The sequence below is a fragment of the Choloepus didactylus genome, chromosome 23 (assembly GCF_015220235.1).
Source record: "Choloepus didactylus isolate mChoDid1 chromosome 23, mChoDid1.pri, whole genome shotgun sequence".
In the NCBI taxonomy this organism is placed as follows: domain Eukaryota; kingdom Metazoa; phylum Chordata; class Mammalia; order Pilosa; family Megalonychidae; genus Choloepus; species Choloepus didactylus.
This window is the reverse complement of record NC_051329.1, coordinates 28,970,541-28,992,973: the sequence shown is the minus strand read 5'-3', so window position 1 is coordinate 28,992,973 and position 22,433 is coordinate 28,970,541. Positions and strand designations below refer to the sequence as shown.

Here is a 22,433-nt window from a genome sequence, read left to right as displayed (position 1 = left end):
GGGGGCATGTCCTGTGCAGTTTGGCAGGGAGTACACTCCAGGACACAGTGGTCCTGGCTGTTTCCGGGCTGCAGGTTGAGTACCCTGGGGCTGCAGAGCTGCAAGTCTCACCTTCCAGCTCAAGTGCCCCACAGTCCCTCTCTGTCATGTGCCCATGAGTCCCTGGGATTGGGCGAGGGTTCCTGGCACTTCCATGCAGCACCCCTATCTCTAGGCTTTGCACACCATGAGTTTCTGTGGAGGAAGAGTGGATGGCATCACAAGCCCACTGAATCTCAAATTCCCTCAAGGAAGCTCTTGGCTATGGGGGTGTGAAGGGTTCTCTCCCAGCCAGCTGCAAAGATGGCTGCATGGGGTGTGGAAAGCTACCCCTTCCATGATCATCTGCCTGCTCCAATGGCCAGTCCCTGCCATGGGGTTTCTTGGCTGTGGGTCTGTGAAGGGTTATCATCCATCCCAGGTACTGACGCAGGTGCCTGGGTCATACAAGGCTACTGCCTTCCATGCTGTCAGCCGGCTCCAGCCACCCATTCCCTAGGGGTGTTCCAGGCTGAACACTCATCCATCTTAAATGCAGCCTCTCAGTTTCTCCAAGTACACACTCACTATGGGTGTAGAAGTCCCTGCCCAGCCAGTGGAACCTTGAACTGTTGTTCTAGAGCACTTTCTGTCCTTTATCTAGTGTTTTCATGGAGGAGAATTTTGTTCCATCTCTCCGTATCTCCCATCTTGAATCCTCCCTTCTTTCAGAATCTTAAATATGTCATACAACTGCCTTCTTGCCTCCATGATGCCCTCTGAGGAGTCAGTACTTAGTCTTATGTTGTTTCCCTTGTACGTGGTAAACTGCTTCTCTCTTGCTGCTCTCGGAACTTTCTCCTCTTCAGCATTTGACAATGTCTCAGAGTGGGATTATTTAGATTTATTCTATTTGGAGTTCATTGGGCATCTCTGATTTGCATAATTACATCATTTAGAAGGGTTGGGAAGTTTTACCCAACTATGTCTTGAAACACGCTTCCTACTCTACTCTCTTTTCCTTCTGGGATACCAATGATTCTTTTATTTGTATGTTTCATGTTGTCCATCATTTCCCTGAGATCTATTTCAAATTTTTCAATTTTTTTCACCATTTGTTCTTTTGTACGTTCACATTCAATTGCACTGTCCTCCAGTTCACTTATTTCTTCTGCCTCTTCAAATGTGCAGTTGTTGGTATCTAGCATATTTTTAATTTGACCCATAATATCTTTTTTTTCCCCATAAGATCTGCTATTTTTAAATTTATCCCTTCAAATTCTGCTTTATGATCTTCTAGAGTCTTCTTGATGTTTCTTATGTCTTTAGCCATCTCACTGAGGTTGTTTTGGAGACTTCTGTGTACTTTAATTAATTGCTCCTAATTTTATGACTCTTCCATGTTTTTAATTTGTTCATTTGGCTTGTCCATGTCTTCCTGATTCTTTAAGCATTTATGATTTTCTGTTGGCTTCGGGGCATTTGCTTGTCTTGATAAGGTTATTTTGGGAAATGCAGGATCATAAGAGCATTTATATACATTTTGCAGAGCTACAGCTTGCTGGAGTGCAGTTTTCCCTATCCTTCCAGCAGGTGGCATTCTTGAGACACCTTTTACTCTCAAGCCAGCTTTCCTCAAACTTCTCCTATTTGCTGGGTGGAGTCCAAACTGAGTGGGGAACCAAACAGTGTACCAGTTCTCTGTGTGCACTGGGGACTGCCTGCCCTGGGGCTGTGGTGTGGTCCCTGTGCAGTTTGGGAGGGAATCTGTTCAAGGGCACCTTCCACCTCAAATGTACCCCACTCTTTGCCTGCCATGCACTCATGAGCCTCTGGGGTGTTGGAGGGGCTCCTGATGCATCTGTATGGCGCCCTCTCCTATCCCCACTTCTTTCCAGTGCACACCCTGGAATTCCATGGGGGGAGAGTAAATGCTGCCTCCCAGATTCTCTCATGGGAGCTCCCAGTTGTATGGCTGGGGAGGATCATCTCCCCAGCTAACTGTCAAGGTGCATGCATGAGAGTGGAAAGCCACTGCTCACTCCCTTGTCCAGCAGCCATCTCACTGTTGCCTGTCCCAGGAGGCGATCCCAGCCAAATCAATTCACCCCATCTCTCAAGGTGCCATCTCTCCACATTTTTGTCCATGTCCCCACCACACACTGTAGGGGTCCCTCTATGGCTGGTTACACTCCAAAACCATAGTACCGGGTGTCCTCCTGCCCCTCTCTAAGTTTCTTTCATGGAGAAGAAATCTGCTCCACCTCACCCACTCCACCATCTTCCTGGAAGACCTTCATAAGGTTTTTTTATTGTATTTGTTTTCATTACCTTGTATTTTCACATGTACCTATGTCTTAATATTGCAGGTACATACTGACATCAGAAAGCTGATATGGGTGCCCTACTCTTTGCAGACTAATTTGTCACCACTCAGTTCCCATCCCATCCTGAATTCCCAACCACATACCAAGCCTCTCTCTACTATCCTAACACATACCGCTAAGCTATTCCTTACTTCCACACCTATGCACATGCTATTACTCTGCCTGGAAAGTTTCGCACACTCTGTCCACCTCATCCAATCTCTCTTTTTTTTAAGAGAAGCTATAAATTTACAGAAAAGTCATGCATAAAATACAGAGTTCCTATAAACCACCCTATTATTAATACCTTTTAGCAGTATGGTACATTTGTTGTAATTGATGAAACAACATTTTAATAAATGTTCTATTATCTAATAGTATTATGTAATTGTACTATTAACCCACTAACTTTAGGGATCACTGTGTTATATAGTCCTATGGACTTTTTAAAATTTATTCTAGTAACATATATACCACATTCCCCTTTTAATCATATTCAAATATATATTTCAATGTATTAATTACATTCACAATGTTGTGCTGCCATCACCACCATCCATTAAAAAATATAGAAAGTGTCACAAATTTGCATGTCATCCTTGTGCAGGGGCCACGCTAATCTCTATATCATTCCAATTTTAGTATACATGCTGCCGAAGCAAGCACTACCTCATCCAATCTTATCTTTTAATACCCAACACAAATATCATTGGTGCTTGACGCCTCACCAACTTCCTGCTGCCCCATCTCAGAAAATGGTATTTTGTCCCTCTCTCTGCATATACCTCCACAGTGGCATTTCTCATACTACACTGGTTCAATCTGGTCTCACGATGTCCTCATGATGTCTCTGCCCCAGTCTGGGACCCCAGGGAGGCAAAGCCTGCAACTTCTCTATTCCATACTACAGTGCTTGGAACAGAGTAGGAAGAAACTAACATTTACCAAATGCCTAATAAGTGTTGGGCATATAACATTTAATATTCACAACCATCCTGTGAAGTATATATTACACTACCATTTTGTAGATGAGAAGACTGAAGTTCAGAAAGGTTGAGTAACTTTCCAAAGGTCATGCAACTTGTTAAGTGATGGAATTGAGACGGTGAGATTAGAACAGGACTCTGCCTCTCAATTCCAGGGTTCCCCCATGGGGAAACGCAGCATCATGGAATTGAGAAAGTCTTCTTTATCAAAAGAGGGGACGAGAAATGAAACAAAATAAAGTTTCAGTGGCTGAGAGATTTCAAATAGAGTTGAGAGGTCATTCTGAAGGTTATTCTTATGCGTTCTATAGATATCTCTTTCTAGTTTTTAGTGTATTGGAATAGCTAGAGGGAAATACCTGAAACTGTTGAACTGCAACCCAGTAGCCCTGATTCTTGAAGATGATCGTATAATTATAGATGGTGTAACTGTGTGATTGTGAAAACCTTGCGGCTCACATTCCCTCTATCCAGTGTATGGACAGATGAGTAGAAAAATGGGAACAAAAATTAAATGAATAATAGGAGGGACATGGGGATGAGATGTTTTGGGTGTTCTTCTTTACTTGTATTTTGATTCTTATTTTATTTATTTTTGGAGTAACTAAAATGTTCAAAAATTGATTTTGGTGATGAATACACAACTATCTGATGGTACTGTGAACAACTGATTGTACACTGTGGATGACTGTAGGGAACGGGAATATATCTCAATAAAACTGAAATTTAAAAAAAATGGAACAGAATATGTAAAGCATTCAGAACAATATATGGCCACATACTGAGTGCTCACTAAATGTTAATAATGATATGTATTACAGTCCTACATTGAGCTAGTGTTTGGTAAATGCTGGATGGCTGGATAAAATGTACCTAATTCTATGCAGAGATTGCCAGAGTATATATTCCACTGTCAAGTCAGGATTAGAGTCTCTTAGAAATCCAGACAGGGAATATTAAAGCTCTAAAAAGTAAAAACACTAAAGTGATTAACAGTTCAACTTTTGTAAGACTCTTTGAGCTAATGATAGCCAGAAAACTGAGTGGAAACCAAATATTTTTAACCCTATTTCCAGATAAATTAGATTTGTTTAAACAACCCAGCAAAACAAGAGCAAAATCAGAAGTTCAGCTGATCTCTGGCTTCTGATCCTGGATAGAGGCAATGATAATGATGATGATGATGATAATAATAATAGCTGAAACAAATACTTCTATAGCTCTCAATATGCATGAGGTACTCTTCTAATTGTTTTATATATACTAACTGATTTAATGTTCACTGGAGCTGATTCTCCTACCATATCCAAGACAGCAGAAACTCTGAGACAAAAGCAGGTTGGTGGCTGAGGACAAGAATCACTCTAGGAATAGGGAGGCTTTCTCATAAATCTGATGACTCATGAAGATGACAAAAGGTTAGGCCATTCAACATTGGAGGACAAGATCCTAGAAAGTGGAAATGCTTAACCATTGTCTGGGTGGCAACAGACTGGCTACACCTGGGCAGAATTTCTATTTCTAATATCAGTATAATAGAGAAGCTGCTGCCAATGCCACATAAAGCTCAAGAATATTTAGGAGTTATGGCCAACTTTCCACTGACCCATTAAGGTAAATGTGGAAGAAAGCCCCAGTGAAATATCCTTGGAAACTCAGAATATGCTGAGCATTTGAAGCTGGTACTTAACCTCTTCTTATTGAACTCAGAGTCTTGCCAGGCTGGAGCCAATCTGAATTCACTTATGATACTCCCATGATAACTGCTTATTTCTGCTAACTGAGCTTCAAAGAAGGTGAGAAGGGCAGCAATCAGATCTTACAGTTGGATCTTATAAGAAGAGGATACGGCTTTCTCTTGTCCTGACATTTCCTTCCAGCCGCAATTTTCATTCTATGATCTTATTCAGGGTTCTTTTTTTCCCTCTCTTTCCACTTTACTAACTCTAATGGAAGCTGAATACATATTATAATATTTTCTAGTATTTACTGACATACAAGTTCTTTAAAGGCCATCTCTTAAGAGGAGATGGAATGGAGGCAATCATGGGAAGAGATGAGTGAAGAAAGTTTCAAGAACAGCCCACATGACAGAGCAGAATGGGAGTGACAGCCAGGAGGGAACTGAGGCGATAAAGGGAAGACCAATCCCTGCACAGAAGCACTCAATAGCTGTTTTCTCTCTGAAAGAATAAACAGCAATAGTAGAATGAAATATCAGGATCCTGAGGGGGAACTGAGATATTGTCCCAGCTACTTTGTTGTTTCCCCACCCAGGATATATTTATTAATTTAACATCTGATCTATATATGATTTTCATAAATACAAATGCTAACTACAACCACGTATGATAAAGTAAAAGTATTCATGCCAAACACCACAGTCGGGGCTTGACACATGTGAACTATACAAATGAGCATTTTTATGTTCTGAAGACACAAAAATGATTAGGGCAAAAGTGCTGCATTCCTACAGTTAACCTGTAGAGTCCATCTTGCCATGTGACTGCCTAGGCTAGGTCTACCATCTGACCAAGGTCAATCACACCCACTCAAAATCCAGGTCTTTCCTTTGTCCATTTGCTCTCCCTGGCAATTTAGAACTGCTGAACTCCATCCCTGAACGTCCCTGTTTCTAATAAATGCTCTTTATAACTTATGAAACCTTTATTTGAGGCCTGGTTATTTACCTCTACATTGCTACCCATTTCCTATACCATCAGGACCTTGCTCCATGGAGTTCATACACTCTGAATATGCTCATGAATGCTAAGGCTAGACCCAAAGCTACTTTGTGCCTTCCTGCCAGCATGCCTTTGTTGTTCCAGTGCCCCCAGCCCATCCCACTCACCTGATTTTTCTGTGCAGTTGGCCCATTGTTGGTCCCATATCAAATTGCTTATGGGCATTCCTCCTTACATACTTTGCCTTTATGTTAAATTCAAACCATCTAAGACCAAATCCATTATCTGTCCCCAAACCAGCTCCCTTTTTTAATTTTCCTGGTGTGCCATGATCACTGACCAATCAGAATGGATGTGCAACCATGCAGAATGCTACAAGCCAGTAAGCCAAATCAGAGTATTGGGTCCAATGTCAGCCACTGCCTTGTCTTTCTCAGTGAAACTTCTTGAAGTTGTCTGTTCCAACAGTCCCCTTAATCATCTCCTTTTCATTCCATAATCCATAAATGTTAGCTTCTTCACCACTACCACAGTTCTTCCTTACAAGGTTACCAATGGCCTTCTTATTACCAAAACAAATGGACTCCCTTTAATTCTTATCTTCCTTGACCCTCCTGGTAGCAACTGACAATGCTAGCCACTCCTTTCTCCCCAAAACACTCTCTTCCCTTAGCTTCTCCAACACCATATTCTCCTGGTTATAATCCATCCACCTCTGGCTATACCCTTCCAGCCTCCCCCAAACCTGCTTTTCCTCCTGTTCCTTATCTCAACAAATGGCACCACCATCTCCTAAACTCCCAAGCCAAATTCCTTAGTGCCACCTACTTGCTAACATGTGACATCTTAACCATGGAGTCCTGCTTATTCTAAGTAGTTTGCTTCTCTAACTGCCTACCATTTATGAAGCACTTACTATGTGCCAGGCAAGTGTGTACTAAATGTTTTAATCCTCACAATAAGACTGTAAGGTAAATTTTTTTTCTGATTTTTATTTTTTAGAGCAGTTACAGGTTTTCAGATAAATTGTTCAGAAAGTACAGAGTTCCCATATACCCACCCCTTACAGATAGTTTTCCTGTAAGATAAATTTTATTATCATTTCCAGTTTTCCGATAAAGAAACAGAGGTATAGAGTGATTAAGTAACTTGCAAAAGGTCATTTAGCTACTAAGTGGCAAAGCAGGATTTAAACCCAGGTGGCCTGGCTCTAGAGCCTGAATTCTTTAATACGGCTCAATTCTGTGTCCTGATCACTATTCTCTCTCACCTAGGTCACTGCAACAGCCTCCTCGCTGGTCTTCCAGGGTTCTCTCCTGGCCTCCTCCATCCCTCCCCACTGTGGCCAGAGTGATCTTTCTAAAACATAAGTCTGATTCTGTCACACTCTTGCTTAAAACTTTACTGGCTCCTCACTGCCTTCACTTGACATTTAGAAACCTCTGTAACCTGGCCAGCAAGTGTTTACCTCTTTGGCCTCATGGGTTTTTGTTGTTGTTGTTGTTCTTGTTCTTGTTCTTGCTGTTTTTGGACTCATCTTTAACTACAACCTGAACACTCTATAAGCCACAATGATAGCCTATACCTCCAGGCTTCTGCTTCTTGTTTCACCCGCCCCAAACACTAACTTCTTCCCACTTTCAGATTTTACTTCCACTAATAAGTCTTTTCTGACCTCCAGATGCCCCACCTGTGAGCTCCCACAGCCCCCAGTTCTAATCCCTCCTGTAGCATTTTTTTCACTGTGTTGTTGTCCATCTATTAATCTGCTCCATCACAAGACTGTGTGCTCCTTGAGAACAAGGACCGTGAAGGGTTCTTGGTTGTATCCTCAGTACCCAGCTTAGTGCATACCTGGTGCACAGTAGCTACTTAATATTCATCAAATGAATAAACCTTTATTATCTGTACTAAACTCTTTAATACCTACCTATATCCTGCCCTGTATTGTTTTTATTTTCATATATGTGTTGTTTGATCTTTATAACCCGGTTCTAAGTTTCTTGAAGATAGCAAATACACCCAGGCTCACTGAATGTCAACAATCCAGAGACGTGGGTAATATTTTTCTCTCTCCATCTCCCTATTTGAGGAAACTGAGTGTGCCAGTTTGAATGTCTCATGTTCCCCAAAACGCCATTATCTTTGATGCAATCATTTGTGGGCAGACAGATTGTAATTCTCTGAGTATTTCCATGGAGATGTGACCCACCCAACTGTAGGTGATAACTCTGATTAGATAATTTCCATGGAGGCGTGGCCCCACCCATTCAGGGTGGGCCTTGATTAGTTCACTGGAGCACTATAAAAGCTCAGACAGGAGTGAGCTTGCTACAGCCAAGAGGGACACTTTGAAAAACACACAGGAGCTGAGAGAGGAGCTGCAGCTTACAGAGATATTTTGGAGATGGCCTCTGAAAGCAGACTTTTGCTCTGGAGAAGCTAAGAGAGGACAAACGCCCCAAGAGTAACTGAGAGTGACATTTTGGAGAGAAGCTGAAGCCTAGAGAGGAACGTCCTGGGAGACAGCCATTTTGAAACCAGAACTCCAGAGCAGACACCAGCCGCATGCCTTCCCAGCTAACACCGGTTTTCCGGACGCCATTGGCCATCCTCCAGTGAGGTACCCAATTGTTGATGTGTTACGTTGGACACTTCATGGCCTTAAGACTGTAACTGTGTAACCAAATAACCCCCTTTTATGAAAGCCAATCCATTTCCAGTATTTTGCAAAAAGGCAGCATTAACAAACTGTAACGCTGAGTCACGGAGAGTTTAGCAGCTTGCCCAAGATGACACAGCCAATAAGTGACAGAGCTGGGATTTGAATCCTGACAATGGTGCCCTGCAGTCTTAACTACTATAATAGTGAACTAAGGAAACTGAGAATTACAGACGGTGAGTAACTTACCCAAGATCATACCACAGTGCTGAGAATAGAACCCAGGTCTTTCCAAAGCCTACATTCTGAACTACTTGCTATAGTGCTTGTCTGGTTTGAAAAGTCAGTGCTAAACTCATACCAGGTGTTGATAAATTTAAAAGGCTGCAGGGCCAGTTTACTGAGATTGGAGAATACCAGATCACCTTCCCAAGAGGCATAATTGTAGTTTACTGGGCTAATTCAGCTTAAATACTGACATACTGTTCTTAGCAGTAAGTTAAGTCTAGTCTCGAACATTCTCCCCCCAACACTGGGAACTGTTTTCATTAATGTAAAAGCACTGTTTTCTAAGGCTGGCCTCTAAGTGAAAATATACTCTCATTCAAGAATTTACTCTTCTCTTTATTTCTCAAAACCAGTGATGTACCCAAGTTCTCTGCTTCTGTAGCTCCTCTGTTTTCCAGTGGGGAATGTCTTATTTTTCAAAACAGCCTGAGATCAACAAGGCTTCCTGGCTGTTTTATTGATTACCTTTAAGAAAATGTTCTATTCTCTGTAGTAAAAGAAAAAGATTATTTTTCCTTACACGGCACTCTGCTTTTCCCCTTTATTTCAAACATTCATTAAACACCTAAATATGCATTAAGCACATACAAAATGTGCTAACTTATTAAATGCCACACTTACTGAAGGCCATATTTTCAAGGAAACAGCCTTGGGATTTAGAGATTTTGACTAGAATACTATTTCCTTAATAAGCATCATAAAATCATCCCCTACTCAGTTTGCAATTATACACCAAAATATCTTGCACTGCAATCTCAGTGACTACTTCTACAATGCTTCATATGGAGAGAATACTTGGAGACAACTCATTAAATCTTAATCCAGAGATTTTTATCAACACCTTGGACCTCTTTTGTTGGCAAAAAAGGATTCTTAAGCCTTTTAATAGCTCTATGACTTCCTTATTGGAGCTCTCCCACTAATATATCTTGTTTTATCAAAACGAACTGCCAATCTTACCTGGGAAATGCTCTGGAAGCTATTTCCTGATTTAAGGGTCCAGCTTTTTCTCTCTGGATTTGTGCTCATTTAATACAAAATAGAGTCAAACATTCCTAAAATACTTAGTAAAATATGAGTATCATGTTTCACAATATTGTCTTCAGGGATATAAACAATTCAAAGCGAGTATTTCAGTAATGGCATATTATTACTGCAGTAATATTTCCAAAAGAAACCCAGATTTTGGAGTGACTCTAGGCTAGAAAATATGCACCAATATGTGAGGCAAAGTTGAAATATGGATCATCAAAAAAAGACCAAAACATCGTCAATGGTGAAAACAAGTACCTCTCTGAACCAAATCTGATTTTCTTGAAGAAGGAAGATACTGAACCTATTATAATAGAATCTGCCTTTGAAGGACTGAGAAACAAGCCCCTCATTCTCAAAACAATCAAATCACACTGATAAATGTCTTTGTTACAGGGGAGAAACAGCAGAGATGACTAAGCTGAACAGAATCTCATTCTGGTCTGTCTTTCCTAAACAGTGCTATTCCTGATAAGACACATGACACAAAATATGGTTTTGCTGTATATATCAAGGTGTTATGTTGAGGAATATGGCAGTTTAATAGAAAAATCAGATGATAACAGTAACAGGTAAGGAAGCCCTGAACTCCTTAGGAAGAAGTACCTGGCACTCCTACATGGGCACAGCAGATAATCTAAAAGTACTGCATGTACTAGGCCTGTGTATAGCCTGTCTGTATCGAAATCAGGGTGAAAAATATTAGTATCCAGCAAAAGTAGCCCTTCAGAGTCTAAGCAGAGGGACCCCATTAGACAGTAATAACTGAATACTCACTACAACAATGGCAATAGATTAGGTGTTAAGAGAGCAATCCAAAAGAAACCTCTGCTACTGCATTACCATTTTCTCAAGCATATATATTCTACATATTGAAACAAAATACTCATATACTTCTGCAGTGGTGTAAGAGTAAATATGTACCCTCAAGGAAAATTGTGCAAAAAGCCCTTCCCCTTCAGCCTTCTGCCTACAGAAATATCCTACAGATTCTCTGAAAATAATGTAAGCTTTTTTTACTAAGTGAAATACCATCTGATTACTCTCTCTCTTACCCTGTTTCACTTTTTTACCTACCACTTATGACCACTTGACATTTTACATATTTATCACCTGTCTCTCTCCATTAGAATATAAGCTCCATCAGGGCAGAGATATCAAATATTTTGTTCACAGAAGTAGTCTCAATATCTAGAATTATATCTGGCATGTAGTAGTTTCTCAAAAATATTTGTAAAATTAATGAAAGTGTTAAAAGACCCTTGAATATTATGCTGGGATTGCTAAATTCTAAATTCTGACCTGTGTTTTGTGTGTCTGGGTGTGTGCACGTGGGTGTGTGTAAGAGAGTAAATTTACAGACTCCGTGGCATAATTCCCAGTGTAGACCAAGTCAGGAGTCAGAGAACCAGAAGCTTGTGTGGGGAGACAGGAAAAGTGATTGCAAAAACAAAGCAACACGTCTCACTAAATGGACTGAAGGAGTAAGCAAACTGTTCTGAAGAGTGAACTAAATTTTTCTGTCCCTTCCACGTCTGAAAACTAATTGTAGTGAGTTCAAATTCACCCCAAGTCAGCTGGATTGACATTAGCTTTCTTTACTGAAAATAATTTTTCTCCCTAAATTACAGCCTGCAAGATGCAATCCCACAGAATGAAACAGAGTCTCCTATTTCTATTTTGGGATTGCCTGAGTCACAAGGTAGTCTTGGCGAATCACTCTGCTCTATTTCTCAGTTTACTGAGGCTGCCTGGGAACTTGAACTGTCAGCCAAACAGGAAGAGGGCCCTTCTGCCCAACTCAAAAAGGCCTAAGTCATATGGACGTGGTGAGGTTTAATGATGGATATAAATTACTGCAAATGGATTTCCCACAAGTTGGGGGGGGGGGGGAACAAACATGTTACTTAACATCCTCTCTCTGATTTCTGGGCTGGTAGAAAGGACAGAGTATTACAATATAGCTGAGCAAATATCCCACTGTTTGCATAACATGTTTTCAAGTAAAGAGACCCTTTCTCTATCCCAACCATATCTGACACCCCACACCCTAAATTCAAGTGTAAGCAAGGTGACTGATCTGACCCTGTAAATGTTTAAAAGAAAAAAAAAAAAAGGTGTCAGAGTTCATTAACATGTATAAACCACAAAGGCATGTATAAAGCAGGATGGGCTTAAAAGTTTTTTCCACCCAGATACCCCGATTTTGCCCCCTTCATGGCCCTAACCTCTTCCTGGTTGTGGAGCCAGCATCTCCTCCCCAAGTTGTTCTGTGCCTCAGTGTTTATGAACACACCCCGCCCCCAACCAATGCCTCTTGACAGAATTATTCTTTCTGTACTTACACAAAATCGAAACAGAAGAGATGAAAAGCCCTGGGGATGCAGGCATGCAGGTCTCTAACCGATTCCTCTGCTAAGCGCAACGTGAACCTCTCTGCCTCTCTTCGCTTGGCTCTGCTCCTCTCTGGACCCAGGGTTAATGATCTTGCAGGGCATAGGAGGCTTAGGACCCAGGGGGCGCCTCTCAGCCGAAAACAACCTCGCGCCGCTGCAGCGAGCTAGCTGGGAATCTCCCAGTTCTAAAGAGAGGCTGTTTACCAGAAGATCGTAACAAGGGCAGGTCTGCCGGCAAGGCTGGGACAGGGAGGCAGAGCAGCCGCCAAGGGGACCTGGGCTCCCAGGCACTTTGGACACCTGCAGGATGACCAAGGCTGGGATGCTGCTGGCCTGGGTACAGACAGTTCTCATCAGCAACATGCTCCTTGCAGAAGCCTATGGATCCGGAGGTGAGGGTACCTTCCTTCCTTTCTGCAGCAACTTAACGAAGCTCCCTACTTCCCGAACATGAGCAGGCTAGCCAGGACGATGACACGACATGAAGCTTTTATAGCTGCTGTCTGTTGTCCAACGAAAGCTTTACTATATATATACATTTCTCCCCACCCCCTTTCCTTGCCAGGGGTTGCAGCTCCATCTTTGCCATTAAGAACAAAGGCAAGTAGCCACTTTCTCTTTCCCTTTCCTTGCCTGTGGCTCAAGAGTTGATGGAACTCGGGGGATGGGGAAGGGGGGGGGGGTTCATCTCTCCCATTCCTTAAGCCCTGTCCTTTTTAGGGTATCTGAATGATGTGGCCAGAACCCAGGCCCTCCTTCCCCAGCCCCCTGCCCCTAGATCCCCTGCGGAGGAGAGTGGGAATTCGGAATCACATCCCGGCAGCGATGAGGACGGTTCCCTGCGTTTGATGCTTCTTGAATCTTTTGCCTGGTTGCATCAAGGCTTTTGTAGAATGCTCTCGGGAGGGAATGTTGCCTGTGGGAGACTGGAAGAAGGTGGCCGCATCCGCTGGAGTTTATGTAAGGCGGGCACGATAAACAGGGATGAATCTCAGGACACGGCGGCCCACCGACCCCCAAACTACTCCCACTACCTCCACGAAGGGCCCCAAGCCCCTGTCTCCTCCAAAGTGGCCACAAGTTCAAGAGGAACAATCTCTTGCACTCCTGTAGGGCTTTCCGGATTAAGAGAAATAATTAATTTAATTAAAAAATTAATGTTCTCTGAACGCTGACTGAAGGCCAGACCCCAGCTTGGGGGTGGGGGGCGGTTTAAAGGCGTCTTCTCTTCTTGCCTCTCTTGGGGCTCACAACCACCCTGTGAGGCAGGTGCCGTTTCCCACGTGAGGAGAGGGAGGCCCGGCAGGACAGGGGCACGGCCGGGGTGGGCGCCACGCTCGGTGCCTCAATTCGCCGCCCGCCACTCAGTGTCTGGTGGGGGGGCTTCCTCTTCCTCACAGGCTGCTTCTGGGACAACGGCCACCTGTACCGGGCGGACCAGCCCTCGCCCGCGCCGGGCCTCCGCTGCCTCAACTGGCTGGACGCGCAGAGCGGCCTGGCGTCGGCCCCCGGGTCGGGTGAGTGTCCGCCCCGGGGACTGCGGGACGGGTGGGCGGGCGGCGGCCGCGGCCCAGGCCTCAGCCCATGGCGCCCTCTCGCCCCTCCCAGGCGCCGGCAACCACAGCTACTGCCGGAACCCGGACCAGGACCCGCGCGGGCCCTGGTGCTACGTCAGCAGCGAGGACGGCGCCGCCGAGAAGCGGCCCTGCGAGGACGTGCGCTGCCCAGGTACCCGCCGGGTATCCCGGGACTCCGGGACCCCCGGACCTCTGCGCCTGACTGGGAGCTGCCGTTACACCCGCCGCGCACGTGCGGCCGCGCGACGCCGGCCGACCCCGCCCCGCCCCTGCGCCGTCCGATTGGCCAGGGCTGTCTCCAGGCCGCAGGGCCTTAATCCCATTGGTCGCCGCCGCCGCTGAGAGTGAGCTCATCCTCCGCGAGCGCCTTGTAAACAACCGTGGGAGGAGAGGCCCCGCCCCCCGGCCGCGCGCGCCCCGCCCAGCGCGCCTGTTCCGGGCGCGCCCCTCAGCGTTTGTTGACAGTTTAGGGAGCATGTGCGCGCCAGGCACTCTTCCCCCACCCTGGGAAGAAACTGGGGGATCCGAGGCTCGGCGAAGTTCAGCAACTTCGCAAAAGCACTGACCGGGCCCAGATTTGAATCTGAGTTTCCTAGACTCCGAAGAGCTTGTTGCCCTCGAGACAGCAAGAGAGTTGTCTAGAATTAAATGGGATTATCAGGGTAAAGTATTTAACACAGGGATTGGCGCAAAGTGTGGGCGCAATAAATGTGAGCTGCCCAGGGAAGTCATGGATTGCCTCCTGGCATGGAAGGGGACCCCCTGGAGAAGATGGCAGCTGAGTTGGGCCTTGGAGGATAGCAAGGAATTGAACAGAGGAAGACATGGGAGGCAGGAGGCTGTCCCCTCCCAGTTGCCTTGTCCCAGCAATGGTGCAGCCCTCTCAGGACTGGCCTTTCCAGGTTTTGCCTCTGGGGCAGAGTTTGATTTCAGTGATTCTAAGGTGGACCCTGCCCTCATGTCCCCCTACAATGGGGCAGGTTCAGCTGTGGAATTCACTCAGGACGGTCTCTGATGAGAGCTATTTCCCACCTCACCTCCAGAGACCCCCTCTGAGGCCCCGTCAGCCCCGACAACAGAGATGGGCAAGGAAGAATCCGAAGTGCCAGGTGAAGATGAGCAGGTGTTTGCGCCCGCCAATGCCCTGCCGGCCCAGAGCGAGGTGGCAGCCGTGCAGCCAGTGGTTGGGATCAGCCAGAGGGTGCGAATGAACTCCAAGGAGAAGAAGGACCTGGGGACGCTTGGTATGACTGCCCCAACCCTGTCCTTGCTAGGGTCCATCAAGAGATGCCATTTGCCGATTGTCCTGGGTGTGGCTAACGGGACCTCATGTCCTCTCCTTGGCAGGCTACGTGCTGGGTATCGCCATGATGGTGATCATCATTGCCATCGGAGCTGGCATCATCTTGGGCTACACCTATAAGAGGTCAGTAGCTTCCCTTCTGGGCTCTCTTGAGAGGAGGAGGAAGGGAAGGTACACAAAATCAGATCAGACTCCTCTGTGGCATTCGTACCCTAAAAAGAAAGCAAGGTGTTGAAAGACGTAGAGACTTAGTTCTAGTTTCCACCAGGTGTTTGGACAAACCCCTTTTCCTTTGGCATCTTTACTCCTCCCCCAAAGCCTTGTCAGGTAGGGGTTCTTGTTTCCCAGTTTACAGATGAGGAAGCTGCTGTCACAGACTTGAGGTGACTTGCCTAATGAGTGGCAGAAGGTGGATCAAACCAGCTCCAATTCCCCACTGCCTAATCCACTGTGCCTGGCATGGAAATGCATAATACTGCAGAAATCAGGCTAGGCACTCATTACAGGGACCCATCGTAGGGAACTGGAGACTGAATTATTTCTGTGAGTTATAAAATCCTGCTGTTAGAAAGGGTTCCGCAGCCACCCTTTCTGCAGTTGGGGTTTGAATTTCCTGAGCCCTAGTGTGATCTCCTCTAAGACAAGAGGAAAACGTAAATTGGAGAACAGAGATCCTGAGTTATTTTGCCGGTCTTTGTCATGCCTGAGAAAGCCAAAGAGGCTACTTGGGAAACTCCAGGATGTGACATGTGGCCAGGACAGCAGGAGGAGGAAGGCTCATTTTGAAAGGTCCCCCGAGATACCATGTGGGAAAGTCTCTCAAAGTCAGTGGTGGGTACGTGATGAGAAGCCAGAGTTGCATTCATTTTATAGCCCGGGCTGAGTCTGGGAAAATCATTTGCCATTCCTGGGCAGAATCAGGGGGGTTGATGTCCAGCCCTTGAGTATCTGTGATGTTTCTCCTCTATGGTCTGATGGCTTCCCCTGAGGGAAGTGACCCAGTGGCATGCATTGGTGAGAGCCACATCCAAGCCCACAGTCCCAGTGGGTCACCCAGCATCATGTAAACCTAGGGTATCCGAGCTGGGTGGGTCCCTAGAAGTGATGCAGTCACCTCTTCATTTTACAAATGAAAAAGACACAGAGTTTCATAAGAGTAATGACAGTAACAGTGAACATTTACCAGACACGGCTTCAGCACTTTACATTCTCTCTTAATTCTCACAATCATCTTAGGAGGTAAATGCTATTATTGTCCCCAGTTTACAGAGGAGGAAACTGAGGCAAATGTGCTTTGTACTTTGTCTGACCTAGGCCTGCCACTAACTAGCTAGTTGTATGACTTTGGGCAAATTGCTTCTATTCTCTACTCCATAGTGTTTCTGCAGGGCTGACGCATGTGATTGCTTAGTGCAGTGTGTGGCACATTGTAAGTTGTCGATAAGCAAGAGCGGTATCTCTTTTCTGTAAAACGTGGGTGTTGGGCAAGTGATCTCTGAGCCCCGTTCCTTCTCTGTTTTTTTATGAGGGGAAGTGACTGACTCGAGATCAAAGAGCCAGGGTCTTCTGACTCCCAGCCCAAGGTTGTGGGTGTGGCAGATTTAGAGACACGTGCTTACTCATTTCCTTTACGGTTTCAGAGACTTAGAGGAAATAATGGGGTGGTCCTGGCCTTAGAGTTTGTAGTCAGACCCAACCATGTTCGCTGAATTTAGCCCTGCAAATATATCCTCTTTCCTTGGCCACTGGACAGTATTTGGCTCTCCTCCAATCTGTGTGACAGTTTCCAGGCCTCCAGGTGCTTGGAACTGACTATACAGTCCTAATTCTCAGCTCGGATCTGGAGTCCAATGAGGAAGCCAGGTCATTTTTTCTTCTAGATTTGCTCCTCTAGGCTGTCATGAGACTGCCCTGAGGATTTGACTTTTATTTCCCTTTGAACTCAGGGCAAGGCACCAAATCACCAGACTCCCTGTCACTAACCAGTGGGCCACCCCTTTCTTCAGCAAAAGTGCTCTGAGAACACACTGTACAACAGGAAACCACATACAGACTAGAGACAAACTCCCAGCTCCCGTGAGCAAAGCAGTGTTTTTTGTTTTCGTTTTTGTTTTTTTTTAACTTTCCCCAAGTCAGAAAACAGCAGCTTAGAAAGACTTAGAGGTGGAATATAGGCCTCCCCATTCCTGGGAACCTCAGTTTCTTATCTGTGAGATGGGGATTTACCCCCTCCACACATACCCATACCCAACCCACACCCACCCACGCAAGATTATCAGGAAGATTAAATGTTAACAGTAAAACACTAATCAGGTGATCATCACAATAGCAGCCAAGATTCATTGCATCTTTCTCAATAAATAAGGCCCTACCGAATGTTCTTGCCAGACCATCTCACCTAACCCTTGCAACCACCCTAGAAAGAATACTATTATACTTTTTTTACAGGCTGCACAGCTAGTAAGTGCTGCCTGAGGATCACCAACGTCTCTAAAAAGTCAGTGTGGCTCAGGTGCCTCGTAAAAAGTCAGTGTGGCTCAGGTGCCTCGTGTAAATTTGCTTTGAATTACAAGCGACAGTAGAAAAAATAGAAACTTAAAAGAGAAAAATGGTTGGCTTTAGAAGTCAAAAGAACCAGGCTCTATTTCTGGAACTCCCACCAATGCTGGGTGTGGCATTGGACAAGTCACTTACCTTCTCTGGGCCTCAGTTTCCTCATCTGTAAAATAGTGTAGGGGCAGCAGTTCAATATGATGATCCTTCCAGCCCTAATATTTCCTAAGAAGACAGTATTGCTGGTGGTGGCGACAAGCAGTCCTGGGTTCAAATCCCAGTTCTGCCATTTGCTTGAACAAATGATTTAAACCTCTTTGCATCTGCCTTCCCATCTCTGAAACAGATCTTAAAAAACACCACATAGATTTGTTGTGAGGATAAAATTAGAGTAGTTAAGGCGTATAGTTGGCGTTCATAACCTGTAGCTGCCTTGAGGAACTTTCCTGCCCAGCAGTGTGGCACAGCACTGCTTCTGACCAGGAAATAGCAGTGGCTCAGAGTTGTGTAATAACTTGAAGAAACCTGTGTTGCCCAAAGGAGGCCGGCGGTGCCCACATCACCCTGGAAGAGGAAGTCAGTGGCAGGCGGCAGCTCCATCCGTGCCTGGTCTCTCCTGATCCTGGCACCAGAACCATCAGGGATGGGATTACTGCAAGCCTTGAACTTTGCCAAAGCCCACAAGACTGTGGCTAATGGCTTGGGGCTTTCCTCTGGCTGGGAGGGGCCGACAGGCACCAGGCTTCCTCTCCCAGGAGGAAGGGCGGCAGGTGGGGGCTGGTGGAGGATCTTTGTCCTGGCTGTCTAGGCCACGAGGTTCAGCCAGCCAGTCTGCGACTGAGCAGCTCCCTGCCCTGGCCCAAGCTAGCTCCAGAGGGAGCTCTTATTTTCTGTTAAAAAGGCAAGAGAAAACTGTAAGTCAACACCACACTGCCCCCTTAGGAGCGGAGTGGAGTCAGTGAACAAGCCTTTTGTTCTTTCTTGGCTGCCAGACAATAGCCTGGGGGCAGTGAAAGGGAGCCAGGTAGCCTGATGGTTAGTGCAGAGGCCTGGCAGCCCCTCTCATGTCTCCCAAAGCGGGGAGAGGTAGGGGTGGCGGCTGGTGCCTCACCTGGAATCAAAGGCACCCAGGAGGCACATGGGGTTGGGTGTGCTTCGAGGCCTCTAACTGGATGAGACTAATCCAGACTGGTCCTAGCACCTGCTTCCTTGACTCTTGGCTGCTTTTCCAGCCCCACTTTGCCCCATTAATATGAACAAATTATTTTCCCCATAAAGACTTGAGCCTGGCCATCGTCAGCATCTTGGCTGGCTACAGGCAGATGCTTGGTAAAGGAGAAAGACTCCAGAGCCTCAGTTTCCTCACCTGTAAAAATGGGGATAATATTATGTTGCAAAGTTGGTGTAAAAATTAAAAGGAGATTATGTATATGTATATGTATATATATATATATATATATATATATATATATGAAATGTTTGGCATCCAGTAGGTGTATAGATAGTTCTTATCCTGGAAAATTGGAAGGCCATTTTTTGGTACCTTAGGTACTCAGGAAGTTCCCACTGTCCCCTCCTCCAGCCTTTTAGATTTTGAACTTCAGGCTTTGGCAAAAGACCTTCACATACTTCATTTCTTTTATAAATTGCCTTCTTGTCTCCCACTGGCTTGGGGGCTCCCTTAGTAAAATTAAACCCAGACCTTCCAGGTTTCTCCCTATGTGGGCAACCTTGAAGGGTCTGGTTTCTGTTTTATTTTGGAGGCATGTGTGTCCTTCTATGCGGTGGCAGCTGTAATTGTAATTGTAAAGTGAATCTTTGGCTATGAGTGGGGGATGCAAGTGGTCCAGCCAACCCTCTGCACAAGGACAGTGTCCCCCCATTTCCTCTCTGGTGTCCTGGGAGTTACTCTGCTTCGGGAGTAGAGACTGATAAGGATGGGGCAAAAGGCAGGCAGGGCTTCAGGATTGCATGTTCAGAAACTCAAGTCACCCTCAGTCACCCAGGGTGACTCAGGGGATGAGCTCACCGATTTGCCTCCTATGACGTTACAGTGAGAAATAGGAATCAGAGCACGTCTTGTGCGAGGGATCTTACAGAACATCAAGGGCCCTAAAGATTATTGAGCCCAATCCCTTGTTTTATAGATGATACTAAGGCCCAGAGAGGCTGGGAGTTGCTGAGGTCATGTAAATAGTACTTGCCTTGCCTGGTCAGTAGCAGAGTTTCCATGGGAAACCGAATTAAGATAGCATTGCTGTCATATTCAGGGAAATCATAATAACTGCCTATGAATTTTACAGCAGTTTCACTGTTTTCAAATGCTTTTACATTCCTTAACTTATTTGTGAAATGGTTATTATCCCCATTTCACAGATGACGAGCTAAGACTCAGAAGCTAAGGGTCTTGCCAAGGGTCACAGAGCTAATAAGTGGCTGAGCTGGTTCTAGAACACAAGAAAAGGGCATTGGATGATTTAAAGACAGTTCTGAGGCACCTCTCCAAACTCTTCCCCACCAGCCTTGTCTTTTCAATATTCTTTCCAAGTGTCTGGAAGCTTTTGTCATTGCACTTCACATCAGAATGGATGTGCAAACCATCTGACCTCAGTCATCTTCCTGAGGAGGTCTGAAGCAGGCCCCGGTGTCATTCCTCCCAGTCATTCATTAGCCACCCATTTCATGGCCTGTTTGGGGTGGGCTCTTTCCAGAAAGATTTCCTCCAACAACTGAGTCCATGTGTTCTTAGAGCTGGTTTGGGAGAATGCTGACCCGGACCCTGGGCCCTGGTACTCAGCAAACCCTCTGGTCTGCATCAGGCTGTCTTGGCTTCCTGGGAAGGGCTCTGCATGTGGGGCCAGAAAACTCTTGGGATGAACCTGATCAGGTCAAGACTTCTCTCTGAGCAGCAGATGGAGTCCAGCAGGTTCGGATTTGAGCCCACCATGTCTTGAAAGTTCCTTAACTTCTGACCATTTCCTCATCTATAAAATGAGTAATAAGACCTAATTTTTAGGGTTGAGCTTAGAATGATGTGAGATAATGTATACAAAGAGCTTAATATGGAGTGAGCACTCTAGTGAGTAAAATGGTGTAATACCATGGCCTGGTTCAGTCACTGAGCACCCTGTGAAAACTCTCAGGGGTCTTAAAGGACCGTCATTATCTCATTGTTTCCCCTTGACCTGAGCAGCCTTCTGCATGAGTTGGGGATGGTCCCTTTTTCCAGCCCTGTGCTCACACCTTCTGGACTTTGGATGAGAAAGTTGTTTCAGTACAGGCCGGTCAGGTCAATTTTCTGGACTTTATGATATAGGTCAAAGCTGGGATAATTCTGAGTCTCTTGGAGTCCTGGGCTGAAGAAACAAAACTATACATTGCTTTAAAAATCTCTTCCCTCAACATTATCTTGGTTAAGCTGTTTGAGGAGCTTCCTTGTTGAGTTTGAAGCAGTCTGGCAGAATGAAAATCTAGTACCATAGACCTGGGTTCGAGTCCAGATGCAGACACTGATTTGCTGTGCCCATGGCTAGCCCCTGCCCCTGTGTGAGCCTCAGGGATGCTATGTAATGAGCAGAGCCATCCATCAGGAGGCACAGCCTAAACATTTCCTTCTTTTCCTGCCAGGGGGAAGGACTTGAAAGAGCAGCATGAGCAGAAAGCATGCGAGAGGGAGATGCAGCGAATCACCCTGCCCTTGTCTGCATTCACCAACCCAACCTGTGAGATCGTGGATGAGAAGATGGTCATGGTCCATACTACCCAGACTCCAGTTGACCTTCAGGAGGGCAGTGCCCCCCTCATGAGCCAGGCTGGCACTCCCGGGGCCTGAGCACCCACAATGGGCAGAAGCCCATGTAGACAATGGTGCAGGACAGCCCACCCTCCCACAGCTGGGAGGATCTATACTTTTTGTTGTGTTTAAAAACCCTCTTCCCGCCTTTTTTTTTTTTTTTTTTTTTTTTTGGGTGAATCCCAGTAACAGAAGCAGGGGGTGCTGTAGGCGGAGGGCTAGACTTGAGGGGTAGGGTCCTACCAATGCTCCTTCTCCATCCCTTGGAGGAGTTTGCCCATTGATGGAGATAGCAGCAGCCCCCACAGCAATGCTGCTGACAAGGGCTTTCACACGTTGCCTGTGCCCCAGGAACTGAACCAGGGATGGACAGGGAGTTCCCCAAGCTCCCTTTGTGCTTTATTACCTAAGATGGCCGCAGTCTCCGCCTTTCTGGTTTTTCTCCATGGGTGTGAACGGTGCGCACTGTTATTCATAGTTCAGGTCAAGCAGGTCGAGAGAGGGTCTGAATATATTTAATTTTAAAAAAATCTCTTTGGAATGGGAACTCTCTGACCTCTGAGAACTGGAAATGAGTTTGTACAAAAGTTAGAACAGTGGGCTGAGAAAGGGATCTAGACTGAAGGCTGCTGGGTACACTCCAGCTTGCTGGCAGTGATGTGCCTTGTCAAACATGGGCCAGGCCTGGGCCCAGGGACACTTCCTGTTTCTAAAGGAAAGGAAGGGAAGAACCACACCGAACATTCCACTGAGGGATAGGATAGAGGAGATGCTC

The 22,433-nt window shown here is 45.7% G+C and overlaps 2 protein-coding genes and 1 non-coding gene across 6 annotated transcripts in view; 1 reads left to right on the top strand and 2 right to left on the bottom strand.

Annotated features, from left to right (window-relative positions):
- The window catches only part of DRG1 (developmentally regulated GTP binding protein 1), a 172,840-nt gene extending 154,479 nt beyond the window's left edge, over positions 1–18,361 (bottom strand). For both annotated transcript variants that reach the window (XM_037817169.1, XM_037817170.1), the window contains exons 1-2: positions 18,007–18,361; positions 12,382–15,524 (exon numbers count right to left, since the gene is read on the bottom strand). The gene's annotated coding sequence lies outside the window, so the exon portion shown is untranslated. The remainder of the gene's footprint in view (positions 1–12,381; positions 15,525–18,006) is intronic.
- Positions 2,947–3,050, bottom strand: LOC119519667. The gene has a single exon (XR_005214069.1). It is a non-coding gene; the product is annotated as a U6 spliceosomal RNA (small nuclear RNA).
- Positions 12,398–21,825, top strand: PIK3IP1 (phosphoinositide-3-kinase interacting protein 1). Of its 3 annotated transcripts, XM_037817173.1 has the most exons (8): positions 12,630–12,824; positions 12,998–13,032; positions 13,153–13,392; positions 13,833–13,949; positions 14,041–14,160; positions 15,053–15,253; positions 15,357–15,435; positions 21,493–21,825. In XM_037817173.1, the coding sequence occupies exons 3-8, from the start codon at positions 13,281–13,283 to the stop codon at positions 21,695–21,697; spliced, it is 834 nt and encodes a 277-aa protein (XP_037673101.1). In that variant the 5' UTR covers positions 12,630–12,824; positions 12,998–13,032; positions 13,153–13,280; the 3' UTR covers positions 21,698–21,825. The 3 variants fall into 3 exon arrangements, with proteins under 3 accessions (XP_037673100.1, XP_037673101.1, XP_037673102.1); XM_037817174.1 differs by lacking the exon at positions 13,153–13,392; XM_037817172.1 differs by lacking the exons at positions 12,998–13,032; positions 13,153–13,392 and having other exon boundaries at positions 12,398–12,824.
- The last annotated feature ends 608 nt before the right edge of the window (positions 21,826–22,433 follow it).

Excerpts from the sequence above, each read along its gene's own strand:
- PIK3IP1 (XM_037817173.1), top strand. The coding sequence starts at position 13,281 with ATGCTTCTTGAATCTTTTGCCTGGTTGCATCAAGGCTTTTGTAGAATG. Across the intron at positions 14,161-15,052 it reads CGAGGACGTGCGCTGCCCAG|AGACCCCCTCTGAGGCCCCG; the intron begins GTACCCGCCGGG and ends CCTCACCTCCAG. Across the intron at positions 15,436-21,492 it reads TTGGGCTACACCTATAAGAG|GGGGAAGGACTTGAAAGAGC; the intron begins GTCAGTAGCTTC and ends TTTTCCTGCCAG.